The 13,699-nt window shown below is 39.1% G+C and overlaps 1 protein-coding gene across 1 annotated transcript in view; it reads left to right on the top strand.

Annotated features, from left to right (window-relative positions):
* HAO1 (hydroxyacid oxidase 1) overlaps positions 1-13,369 on the top strand; it is a 57,531-nt gene extending 44,162 nt beyond the window's left edge. Inside the window, exons 5-8 of the mRNA XM_054467662.2 lie at positions 1,005-1,096; positions 10,477-10,635; positions 10,748-10,817; positions 12,686-13,369. Of these exons, the coding sequence (XP_054323637.1) occupies positions 1,005-1,096; positions 10,477-10,635; positions 10,748-10,817; positions 12,686-12,756 (392 nt within the window). The 3' untranslated portion in view covers positions 12,757-13,369. The remainder of the gene's footprint in view (positions 1-1,004; positions 1,097-10,476; positions 10,636-10,747; positions 10,818-12,685) is intronic.
* Positions 13,370-13,699: the final 330 nt, after the last annotated feature.

The raw sequence follows: 13,699 nt of genomic DNA, 5'->3' as shown, positions 1-13,699 counted from the left end.
TATTAGGACATGCTAAAAATAATAGTTTAGAATATAAAATATATTTTTAAATGTTGAAGTAGATTTAAGAGAACAGTAATCTATTTTTAAACTGAAATTTCAGAAATTAATATATTTTAAAACATGATTAGTGATGTAGCATAGAATTTTAATTATTATTTTTTTTGAGACGGAGTCTCACTCTGTCACCCAGGCTGGAGTGCAGTGGCGCAATCTTGGCTCACTGCAACTTCTGCCTCCCAGGGTCAAACGATTCTCCTGCCTCAGCCTCCTGAGTAGCTAGGACTACAGGCACCCGCCACCAAACCTGGTTAATTTTGTTTTTGTTTTTTTTTTTTTGTATTTTTAGTAGAGATGGGGTTTCACCATGTTGGTTAGGCTAGTCTTGAACTCCTGACCTCATGATCTGCCCACCTCGGCCTCCCAAAGTACTGTGATTACAGGCGTGAGCCACTGCACCTGGCCAATTTTTTATACATTTCAATGAGCAAACATATATTTAACTATAGAACAATATTACTTAAAATAGTTACTAAAGCTATTACAACTTGGTATTAAAGATTGTTTTTTGAAATAGGTTTGTCCACTGCCTGTTACATTTACAGTGCCTGCCATTTTTATTATTATTATTTTTTTTGCTATCCAAATTGTTGAGGAATAATTTTGCTAAATGATAAAATGGTATAATCTTATTAATTAAAAATATTTAGCAAGAGTATACCCTTATAAAGATAAATACGCTTTATGTCAATGTATTATCTATTGATACTTTTGTATATTTTACAATTAAATTGCCGTAAGTGGTAACTTTTTTTGTTGTTTTTGGCCAAGAAAACTACCACTAATATTCTAGGGCTAACCCTAGCACTACTTTTATGCTAAGATTATTGACCTAGGTATGCAGATGGGAGTCAGCCTCCATTTGACTGGAATGTGGAGACCTCTAAACCCAAGCTGCCTGTTAAGTTACAGTTTCCCTAAGATGCTTGTTTTGCTCTCTCCAGGTGATGATGCCAGGGAGGCTGTTAAACATGGCTTGAATGGGATCTTGGTGTCGAATCATGGGGCTCGACAACTCGATGGGGTGCCAGCCACTGTGAGTTTTGGCAAACGCTAAGATTTCCTTTTGGAGTTCCCATTTCCATCACTGTGTTAACCATCTCTATGTCTGCCTCCTCTGTGTGTGTACTTTGTGTGATCACTCAAGGTGAAATACGTGCAAATATGTGAGATCTTGGATTTTAAGTTTAGTGGCACATAACTACCCAAGTTAACAAATATATTTACATTTAATTAGCCCAGTGCATTTCTTGGTAAACTATGAAAGTCTCTGTTAAATAATAAGTCATTTGTGGGCAAGGATTATTCTGGCATTCATAGATACACCAATAGGTATGTAAACTGGAGTATGAAAGAAAGGATTATGCCATGAATGTCCAAGGACATGAGCTAACAGAGAATTGTGGGATTTCAAAGGCTGTGGTAGAATCTGAGATCATCGGTACAATTGAGACAAGAAATCAGGAGGGACATGTTGGAATTTCCTGTGGGGTGGCAGTTGAAAAGCTGCAGAGAAAGGGTGGAGAGTTGGGAAAAGGAGGAAAAAAGCTTAGGCCCGGGCAACGGGAAGTGAGCTGCAAATAGGCTACTCTGGCTGAGTTGTGAACCACCTTGGCTGCACATTGGAATCATCGGGGGAACTTTAAAGAATCCTGATCTGCTCCCCAGGTCTATTTATCAGAATCTCTGGTTGAGGCTTAGGGGTGTATAGGCACTAGTATTTTTTTAAAGCTATCAGGAGATTCCAATGTGCATCTTTGGTTTTTATGCACTGGAGTAGGCAAATCAGAGTCCAAAATCTAGGTGTAAAAGTGAACTAAACTGGCCTGAAAGGTGTGGGACTGAATAGAACTGTATCGAAGAGCAATTAGTCCCTGAAGATCCTAAAGCTAAGAAAACTGACAGAGGCACTTAGGGCAGACTTTAAGATCAGGGACTGGGGTCCAGAAATGGATCCGAAGCCATGGAGATGGACACAGTTCCTGGGGTGGATTTTATGGATCCATGATCCAGAATGGGGGCCGGGGGCCATTGGTGGGGTACTATCAAGTGGTTCCCTTATGTGCTGTCCACTTGCGGGGATTTGGCCAAGCCTCTTGTAGATGGAGCAATGATGTTGCAGATATTTTTTGCTTCTTCTCTGGCCCCATGTGGACCCCTCTTTGCAGTGTGATAAGCCCAAGTGTAAAATGGGAAAGAGTGAGATGTGCTCAGGGAATACTAAATAATCCATCTTGTTTGCAGTGTCTGATGCTGTAACTGCCCAACCGGTTCTCCTTGTCCACTGTATAGACAGAGCCAATTTATCAAGACAGGGGAATTGCAATAGAGGAAGAGTTTAATTCACGCAGAGCCAGCTGTACTGGGAGATTGGAGTTTTATTATTACTAAAATCAGTCTCTCTGAAAACCTGGGTTTCAGGGTTTTTAAGGATAATTTGGTGGGGAGGGGGTTGGAAAGTGGGGAGTGCTGATTGGTCAGGTGGGAAATAAAATCACAGAGAGTCGAATTGTCCTCTTGCTCTGAGTCAGTGCCTGGTTGAAGGCCACAAGACCAGATGAACCAGTTTATCAGACAGTGGTGCCAACTGATCCAGGTACAGGGTCTGCAAAATATCTCAAGCATTGCTTTTCGGTTTTACAATGGTGATGTTATCCCCAGGAGCAATTTGGGGAGGTTCAGAATCTTGTAGCCCACAGTTGCATGACTCCTAAACCATAATTTCTAATCTTGTGACTAATTTGTTAGTCCTGCAAAGGCAGCCTAGTCCCCAGGCAGGAATGGGGTTTTGCTTTGGGAAAGGGCTGTTATCACCTTTGTTTCAAAATTGAAGTATGAACTAAGTTTCTCCCAAAGTTAGTTTGGCCTACACTCAGGAATGAACAAGGAAAGCTTGGCAGTTAGAATCAAGATGGAGTCAGTTAGGCGAGATCTCTTTCACTGACCTATTTTTCTCAGTTATAATTTTTGCAAAGGCTGTTTCAGTGGGAGTGGGAGAGTTTTGGGAAATGCATCTGCCTGGATAGATAAGGAAGGAGATCCTTGACTATTATGAGTCATTGGGTGTGCAATAGAAGAGCCTTGGCTTAGCAGCAATGAGTCTTATAAAGTGGATTTTGTCATGACAAGAGGCAGAAAGGCCAATGAGGTAGTCTTTATAATTACCATAGCCAAGGAAAGACAGAAGGAGGGCCTGAACTGCAGAAGGACAGAGGGAATTGCTTTCTGCTCCCTATCTTGGTTTCCTCATCTTTTAAAATTTAAACGTTTAAACTGTAATGTTTTATAATTTGATTTACACAGGCAAAGTAACCAGCATCGTATAACAAGACTTTATATATCTATGCATATTTACTAAGTAATATATATATTTGTTAAATATATATATATTTGTTAAATATATATATATTTGTTAAATATATATATATATATATTTCCTATCTATCTATCCACCTATCTATCTATCTACTAAGTAATGTGGGTGAACTTTCCAGACCACCACCTCTCTCAGAACTGGATTCTTATATAAATATTTTCCCTTTTATCGGAACCCTTCAGTGGTAGTTATTATATAGATGGTTGGAATTGGGATGACCATTTGAATTTATCCACACAACAGGAAAAAGAGTAGAACAAATACTTTAGCCAACTAGTAGTGGTCTGTTGTTTCACTGAACTAGCAGGTTGATTTAGTGACATTCATAGACCGATTGTGTGGCTGTGATGGCGGAGTAAACGATGGCAGGGAATATTGGATGTACATATCGCATTGAGTTTTTCCTAAAGCACTAATGGTAGGAACCAAGTAAGTCTTTGTATATTGTAAGATTATACAGTCAAGTGGTGGCTCACGCCTGTAATCCTAGCACTTTCGGAGGCCAAGGCATATGGATCACTTGAGGCCAGGATTTCGAGAGCAGCCTGGCCAATGTGTGAAACCCCGTTTCTACTAAAAATGCAAAAATTAGCTGGGCATGGTGGTGCACTCCTGTAATCCCAGCTACTTGGGAGACTGAGGCAGGAGAATCGCTTGAACCAGGGAGGTGGAGGTTGCAGTGAGCCGAGATCCATGCCCCTGCACTCAAGTCTGGGCAACAGAGTGAGACTGTGTCTCAAAAAACAAAACAAACAAACAAAAGATGAAAAGTAATGAAAATTGGAAGTTGTCAGCTCTTTGCAACTCAGTTTTGCTCCCAGAGACACACTGTTCTAGGTGATATTAAATGTTGGTTGCAGGTAAACAGAAGTGGAAAGTGAAGACCTCTTCTGAGTAGGGTGGAGAGGTTAGTCACAGCACAAGGCTTTTTCTCAGATTTATGACTCACTTGTGTATGGAGATGTAGACTTAGTGGGTGGGCCAAATTGTTTTCTAAAAATAAAATATAAATCTACTGAAATCAAATCTAACTAGATTTTAAGGGAAAAATAGCCAAATGGTGTTGCTTATTTCCCTCTCGCTGAGAGAATATGGACACATCTAGAAGGGCTTTTGAGTTTGTTCCCTGAGACTGTTTTTTAAAAAACAATAACCGAACCTAAGACCTGAAACTATAAAAATTCTGTAAGATAACATTGGAAAAACCCTTCTAGACATTGGCTTAGGGAATGATTTCATGACCAAGAACCCAAAAGCAAATGCATTAAAAACAAAGAGAAATAGCTGGGAATTAATTAAACTAAAGAGCTTTTTGCACAGCAAAATGAACAGTCAGCAGAGTAAATAGAAAATCCATGGAATGGGAGAAAATCTTCACAATCTATACATCTGATGAAAAACTAATATCCAGAATCTACAACGAACTGAAACAAATAAGTAAGAAAAAAACAAACAATCTGATCAAAAAGCGGACTAAAGACGTGAATAGACAATTCTCAAAAGAAGATATACAAATGGCCAACAAACATATGAAAAAATGCTCAACATCACTAATGATCAGAGAAATGCAAATCAAAACCACAATGCAATACCACCTTACTCCTGCAAGAATGGCCATAATCCAAGAATCAAAAAACAGTAGATGGTGTGGATGCAGTGATCAGGGAACACTTCTACACTGCTGGTGGGAATGTAAACTGGTACAGCCACTATGGAAAACAGTGTGGAGATTCCTTAAAGAACTGAAAGTAGAATTACCATTTGATCCAGCAGTCCCACTACTGGGTATCTACCCAGAGGAAAGTAAGTCATTATTCGAAAAAGATACTTGCACACACATATTTATAGAAGCACAATTCACGATTACAAAATCGTGGAACCAACCCAAAAGCCCATCAATCAATGAGTGGATAAAGAAACCGTGGTACACATATATGATGGAATATTACTCAGCCATAAGAAGGAATGAATTAACAGCATTTGCAGTGACCTGGATGAGATTGAAGACTATTATTCTAAGTGAAGTAACTCAGGAATGGAAAACCAAACATTGTATGTTCTCACTGATATGTGGGAGCTAAGCTATGAGGTTGCAAAGGCATAAGAATGATATAATGGACATTGGGGACTTGGGGGAAAGAATGGGGGGTGGCGAGGGATAAAAGACAACAAATATGGTGTAGTGTATACTGCTTAGGTGAGGGGGCACCAAAATCTCAAAAATTACTGCTTAAGAACTTACTCATGTAACCAAATACCACCTGTACCCCAATAATTTACGGAAAATAAAATAAAAATTTAAAATTAAAAAACAAACCAACAAAAGACAATAATCAGCTGGGTGCGGTGGCTCATGCCTGTAATCCAAGCACTTTGGGAGGCCGAGACGGGCAGATCACCTGAGGTCAGGAGTTCGAGACCAGTCTGGTCTACATGATGAAACTCTGCTTCTACTAAATATACAAAAATTAGCCGGGCATGGTGGTGGGCATCTGTAATCCCAGGTACTTGGGAGGCTGAGGCAGGAGAATCACTTGAACCCGGGAGATGGAGGTTGCAGTGAGCCAAGATTGCGCCATTGTACTCCAGCCTGGGCAACAAGAGCAAGACTCTGTCTCAAAAACAAAACAAAACAAAACAAACCATAACCCTCCTCTTTGCATGTCGTATACATGAGGGGAGATACTTGCTTGAGTTTTGCCTCACACTTTAGAGCAAATTTAAGGCTCATGATGATGAGAGAAATGTGAGAAAGGATTCGGTGTACCGCAAAGTACAAAGTTCCCTCAGTGTGTGGGTTTTTCTGTGAGTGGTAAAAGTCTTGGGGGAGGCTGTGGTGTCCAGGTCTCAGTACTTGCACAGAAGAACTTGCTATACTGCAGATTTTGTTATGTCATACGTCAGAACCACGGAGGCAGCATGATGTCATGGGAAGAGCACTGAAATGGGAGTCTTCTCTCACCTTTCTTAGGGGATAAGGGCTAGGTGAGTAAGTCAATGAGACTTTAAGCCCAAACATCTTCACAGTATTGTGTTGCTTACAAAAAGAAAGTGGACAACAATATGAATTATACATTTCTATTAGGTTGGTGCAAAAGTAATTTCACCATTACTTTTAATGGCAAAAACTGCAATTACTTTTGCACCAGGCTAATATAAATCACAGAGTTTGCTTATACGGAGAAATACTTACTGTCACTAGGAGTCCTAGAACAGTAATTTAACTTCAGTTCATCTTAATATGTTGCTTCTGAGAAGAGTTGCCATCCTCTGCTACACCCCAGAAAAACTAAAAAATAAGATTGTGTTGAAAATACGCTTATCACCTCATGGTTATAATGTGATCCAGATTGGATTTGAAGTAATTAGAGAATAATAGGATGGAATCAAATTGGTTTCTAAAATACATAGCAGTAGATCTTCTCAAATTAAGATTCTCTGGAGTATTTGAATCCTAAGAGCATTTTTTTTTTCAATTTTGCATTTTCATTTTGATGCTATCTGGACACAAACTACCTCAAGTTTAGAAATAATGTCTTTCTTTCACAGTGAAAATTATCAACGGCAAAACATTTTTATAGAATAAGCATTTGGGTTGTTAAGTTCTTGGGGATGTTCTGTGAAGTACCACAAGGGATTTGAATTTTCTTCTATAAAAAGAGTCCATGCAATTCCATCTTTGAGAAACATTTAATGTATCAGTTGGCTTTTGCTGTGTAACAAGCCACTCTGAAACTTACTGGCTAAACCACAATCGTCATTATTACGTTTTACAGTTTTGTGGGTTGGCAATTTGGGCTGAGATCTGCTCAGTGTTTCTCTGGTCTTGGCTGGACTCACTCACATGTGTCTGTGGCCAGCTACTAGGCCTACTAGGAGGCTGGCACAGGATGAGCTCAGCAGGGATGGCTCTGCATTGTCTCACATCTTCCAGCATTCTCATGAAGTGGCAGGTCTCCTAGAGAGTGAGTGGAAGCATGCAAGGCCTCCTGAGATCTAGGCTTAGAATGGGCATCCTGTCACTTCTCTCAATTCCACTGGTGAAAGCAAATCACAAGTTCAATTCAGATCTAAGGTGGGAGAACAGAACCCTCCTTCCTTTCCCTTTCTGCCATAATGTTGCAAGGAAATGAAGATAAAGAGGAGGTCATTGCAGCCATTTTTGCAGTTGCAAACAATCAGCAAAATGTATATGAACCAGTGATTTTCTAAGTGTGCTTAGGAAAAGCCCCTTAGGGCTGCATGGTGAAGTGTGATGGGTGGAGTGGGTAGACAGTCAAGGGAGGATTTTTGGGCAGTGACTTGGACTCTGTCTCTTTTGCGTTTAACTAAGCACCTCTGATTCCATCTGCTTTTGTTTATTTTAAACTATTTTGATTTGAACAAAGGTTTCCATACCTAAAATGTCAGAAATCAAGAGTATAACAATAAATGCAATAGGAAGATGGAAAGGTGAGAGCTCCTTGCCAGCAGAAGTTGTGTTTGGGGGAGGGGTTGGGGGAGCAAGTTGTGCAGGGAGCATTCTGGAAGAGTGTGACTTGAACACAAATGAGAAAGAGGATTCTCTTTGAGAGTCAGATCCCTGTGGGTTTCTTTCTACATCCCTTACTCTGCCTAACATTAGTGCCTTAAATATACCAGGTCCTTTATAAAGTGTTTGATAAAACAGTGAATAGAGGGATGAATGAGCAACAGTATACAGGGATCTTACCTTATTTTCCTGGAGATTAACTCCAGTAGAGTTAAACCCACAATTACTTGCCCGAAGAAGCACTAAGGAAATAGCTAAAATGAATGGTCTCACAGATGTATAGAAAGCTGAAAAGAGGGAAACATAAACAGGACCGTAATATAGTGAGTCTGTCTACTGTATTTATTTATCTAATCTGTTTGATCAGAATTATTTTGTGTAATATACACCTAGTAAAACTGCAGCTATTGAAAGAAAAAAGGGAGGATTGAAACGCCTAGCAATAGATGGAACATTGTTGTTCACAGACACACGAAACACAAATCTGGGCTCTGTTTTTTAACTCAGGATTCACATTTTTAAGTACTTTTATTAAGTTTACTTTTATTAAGTAAAATTATTAAGTAAATTTATTAAGTACCTTTATTAAGTTTACTTTTAGGCCAGGGTAGGCATTGGAAATTACCTAAACACACTTGATTTGACTGACTTTGAAAATGTGTATTGAACCCAAGCTGGATAGTATTTTTTTTGGGTTCTGGTTTCAAATGGGGAAATATGCTTAATTATAGCTTGCATCATCGCTTGGAAATTGTAGCATTTATACGTTGATGTAACTTGCCTGAATGCAAAAAGAGGACTATGTATAGGAAAAGGGACATATGTAAATAGATCCAAAGCATGTTTGGCAAGGCAGAAAAGCTAAAAGGGAAAGAGGAAAATCGCATTACCTGCCAAACATTTAGGGGCCACATGCCAAGTGTTACCTTCACTTCCTTCCAATCTGTAGCCCTGTTTGGTCTTCAGCCTCATACATAAAACCCTCTAAAATTTTAGGGTAGAAGTGGGATAACCTCTGAGTGATTTCAGCACAATTATTTCTGGAAAAGGTGGACTTGAGTGTATGGCAGCTTCCTCAGCATACATTTTAAATAGGAACTGTACTTAATTTAGATTTTTACATTTTGGGATGAATGTGGGTGATTTCTACAGATTTCGACCTCTAGCTCACCTTGTAAATTGTTTTAATTCTCAAATGCAGATTCACATCAAAGTAGCCAATTGCATTAGTTAGCTACTGCCATATGACACTATAAAATGAACAATCCCAAACTCAGTGATTTAAATCATTGAAATAAATGATTTCCATGAAAGTTTGTATTGACCAGTGTCTACTGATCTAGGCTTGGTACTAGCTAGGTGGCTGGTATCCAACTGTCAGCTCCAGCTGGGCTTGGCTGTGCTAGCTCTGCTTCCTGAATATTTATCCTGGGGCCAAAGATGAGGGGGAAACAATACCTGGTGGATGGTCTTCTCATGGTAAATGACAAGGTGCAAAAAGTAAGTGGGAATACATGAGGTTGCTTAAGGCCTGTGCTCAGAAATGGAATTCTACCAGCTCTGCTCACATGTTATCGGCCAAAGCGGCCAAGGCTAAGGTGCAGGCAAGTGCACTTTGATGCCAACTTATGTCCATCATCACCAACTGCCAATCAAGACCAAGATCTTTATGGTGCAAGTGGTCATATTCCTTAAAAGCAAGAAAAATGTTTTCACAGAGTGTTCTTTAATATATGGTTGGATGCAAAATATGTTGGATGAGAAAATAAGAAACTTAAGTTGTTTTATTATTAGTTGTGTTTGCATTTTACACACTGCTTGCACTATTATCTGAGTATGAATTTTAACAATTGACTTGCAATGAGTAATGTTCAGAATAATTTATGTCAATAAAATACTTCATTTACTTTTATACATTTTATAATCTCAGCATTTTGGGAGGCTGAGGCAGGCAGATCACTTGAGGTCAGGAGTTTGAGACCAGTCTGGCCAACATGATGAAACCCCGTCTCTACTAAAAATACAAAAATTAGCTAGGCGTGGTGGTGGGCACCTGTAATCCTAGCTACTTGGGAGACTGAGGCAGGAGAATCGCTTGAACTCTGGAGATGGAGTTTGCAGTGAGCCGAGATCACAAAACTGCACTCCAGCCTGGGGGACAAGGCAAGACCCTGTCTCAAAAACAAACAAACAAAAAAGTTATGAAAGATCAAGTGTTTTATGTTTATAATTTTTTGATGACAATCTTTGAATATAAGAAACAGAAAAAAAGACAGCCTTGCACTTTAAAAGAAAAATAAGCTACTCATTTCCAAATTTAGTTGGTGTTTTAGTTACTAGCATTTGTACCTCTCTTCTTTGAGGAGGAAATAATTTTACCATTGACCCCAAACCTACTTGGCTTCTTTCACTCTAAGCCCTAGCTGGATGTGTCAGTGGTTTTTGGAGGTGGAGTTGAATAACAATTCAGTGTTAATAGAGTCACATTATTGAACTTTTCTTTCCCCAGATTGATGTTCTGCCAGAAATTGTGGAGGCTGTGGAAGGGAAGGTGGAAGTCTTCCTGGATGGGGGTGTGCGGAAAGGCACTGATGTTCTGAAAGCTCTGGCTCTTGGCGCCAAGGCTGTGTTTGTGGGGAGACCAATCGTTTGGGGCTTAGCTTTCCAGGTAATTGGACAAAGAAATAAATATATAAAATAGACAATTCGACCGTAAAACAAATGAATAAAACAAGTCAGACTGATTTACACAATAGTTCTGTATCTTTTCACTTGGTTAGGGGGAGAAAGGTGTTCAAGATGTCCTTGAGATACTAAAGGAAGAATTCCGGTTGGCCATGGCTCTGAGTGGTAAGACTCATTTGGTTTACAACTTTCTTTTCTTTTATGATCTTTAAGTCAAGGTCCTTGGTGGAGAGAAGTGAATTTGAAAGGGAAGAGTGTGGATCATTTGAGCATATTAAATTTGACATTGATTCCATATTTACAGCTTTGAGGAACTCTGCATGTGCATAGTCTCTAGTAATTACTTAACCTCTATATTTCACAGCTTTATTAGGAATATTTTGGTGAATACGAGTACTTAAAGGTGGTTGCAACATCATACTCTTCCTCATCTCATAACACGTAAACACATACATCTACCTGGATAGTCAGCAGCTCCCTTTGGACATCTAAGTGGCATCCCAAACTCTTACCTGTCCAAATCTAAGCTGCTAACTTTTCACATTAAACCTGCGCCACCTGCAGTTTCTCCATCAGTTCATGTTAATTCCACAGTTTCAGTTGTTCAGTACAAAAATCTTCAGTCATTCTTGACTCTTCTTTTCTCTCACACCTTCTTACTCAAAGGGGCTCGATCTTAAAAATATAATCAGAATCTGACCTCCCTGTCATCTCCACTGCCACCGCCCTGGCTGGAGCCATCATTGTCTCTCATCCCGTGGACATTGTGGGTGGGCGCGTCTATCCTCACCTATCTCCCTTCTCCCAGTCTATTCTGATCATGGCGGCCAGAACGGTTCTTTTAAACATTAATTGAGATCATATTACTTTGCTGATCAGAAAACCCCCAGTGGCTCTTGGTTTACTCAGAGTAAATGCCAAAGTCCTTATAGTGGTTTACAAGGCCTCATATGGTTTGACTCCCGTCATCTTTCTGATCCCAACTTCTACTAATGTCACCCTTACTTATTCTACCCATGTGACATTTTGCCTCCGTGATGTCCCTTGACTGAGTGAGATATGTTTCAGCCTTGGGGTATTTGCAATGGTTGTTTGCTCTGCCTGGATGCTCTTCCTCCAGATAGCTACATGAAAAACTTCCTCTCATCTTTCATGTGTTCACATAAATTGTACTTTCTTAAAGGTGCCTATCCTGATTACTGTGTTTAAAATAGCAATTTATCCTCCACCCATCTATTCAACTCCCAGTTTTCTTTTCCAGTTTTCTTTCATCCTTTTTCCATAGCACCTATTGTCTCCTATATATCATCTATCATAGAATTTCCTTTTAAAATTATATGCATTATATATTGTCTGTTTCCCCTTTAGAACATAAGATACATGAGGCAGGGGGCTTTGTTGTCTTGATTGCAGTATTTTCAGTGTCTAGAGCAGTGCCTGGCACACAAACAATACATATTTGCTGAAAGAATGAATAAATAAATAAATAAATACGTGTTAAAATATTACTAGTGACTATTTCTAGTTTGACTCAGAAAGAACCTGTAGCTAGAAAGAATGGCCGTGAGTTATTATCAGCTACCCCATTTTTGAAGGTAAAGAGGGTTTCCTTTTCTGTAATCCATATGATCTGGATTGTCCCCATAGATAGAACTCCCCAGATAAATGGTCTACTCACTACTGTACTCAGTCTGCAGACAGAGCCTCAACAAGAAGAATGCCATTCTGTGAATCCTCACTACGCGTTTTAATTTGCTACAGACATATCCTAAAAGAGAGCTTTCAGTCACTGACTCTCTATTAAATGTGGCAGAAAGAATATACTCTTTGTGTTAATAAAAATATGTGCCAGTCATTTTGTGTTAAGGACTGTTTAGGTAATAAAAAATGGTCTCATGCCACATAAGATTTGGCAAGCCTACCTTGAATCATAAACCTTACATTTGTCAAATTTTACATTCCTTGGGAAAACGATTACCTGCCTGATTATTATTGCATTCAGTTCATATTAAATGTATGCATTATTTTTTCAGGGTGCCAGAATGTGAAAGTCATCGACAAGACATTGGTGAGGAAAAATCCTTTGGCCGTTTCCAAGATCTGACAGTGCACAATATTTTCCCATCTGTATTATTTTTTTTCAGCATGTATTACTTGACAAAGAGACACTGTGCAGAGGGTGACCACAGTCTGTAATTCCCCACTTCAATACAAAGGGTGTCGTTCTTTTCCAACAAAATAGCAATCCCTTTTAGTTCATTGCTTTTGACTTTTCAATGGGTGTCCTAGGAACCTTTTAGAAAGAAATGGACTTTCATCCTGGAAATATATTAACTGTTAAAAAGAAAACATTGAAAATGTGTTTAGACAACGTCATCCCCTGGCAGGCTAAAGTGCTGTATCCTTTAGTAAAATTGGAGGTAGCAAACACTAAGGTGAAAAGATAATGATCTCATTGTTTATTAACCTGTGTTCTGTTCACATGTCTTTAAAACATTGGTTCTTAAATTGTAAACTCAAGTTCAAAGTGTTGGAAATGGCTAATTCACAACTTTGAGAAGGTAGCACTGGATAGAATTGGAATGCGGGCGGTAATTGGTGATACTTCTTTGAATGTAGATTTCCAATCACATCTTTAGTGTCTGAATATATCCAAATGTTTTAGGATGTATGTTACTTCTTAATCAGAGAGAAATAAAGCATTTTTGGGAAGAATATATCTAGCATTTGTAACAATATGAAATTTTAATTTTATTTTCTGAACCCTGATTATCTCCTTGTTTCCTTTCTGCATACCTTATTGGTTCTCCTATACCTCCTACTTCTCTTTCTTTATTTTGATTCTTTACCCTTGATAACCATGTGCAAGGGTAGCTACATAATGTGTGAGGACTATGCCAAATTAAAATGTGGGCCCCTTGTTCAAAAAGCAAGACAAAACCCGTTTCCTTCCTTCCACAGTTTTTCTCTTAAGCTGTCACGGAGACTTGCTGTTTCATGTCATGCTTCCTTGGGCATGGGGATACCCACATGGCAAGAGTAGAGCC

This window comes from Pongo pygmaeus, chromosome 21, assembly GCF_028885625.2.
Source record: "Pongo pygmaeus isolate AG05252 chromosome 21, NHGRI_mPonPyg2-v2.0_pri, whole genome shotgun sequence".
Taxonomy (NCBI): domain Eukaryota; kingdom Metazoa; phylum Chordata; class Mammalia; order Primates; family Hominidae; genus Pongo; species Pongo pygmaeus.
Note: the sequence above shows the minus strand (reverse complement) of the source record. Positions and strands in the feature narration are given on the sequence as shown.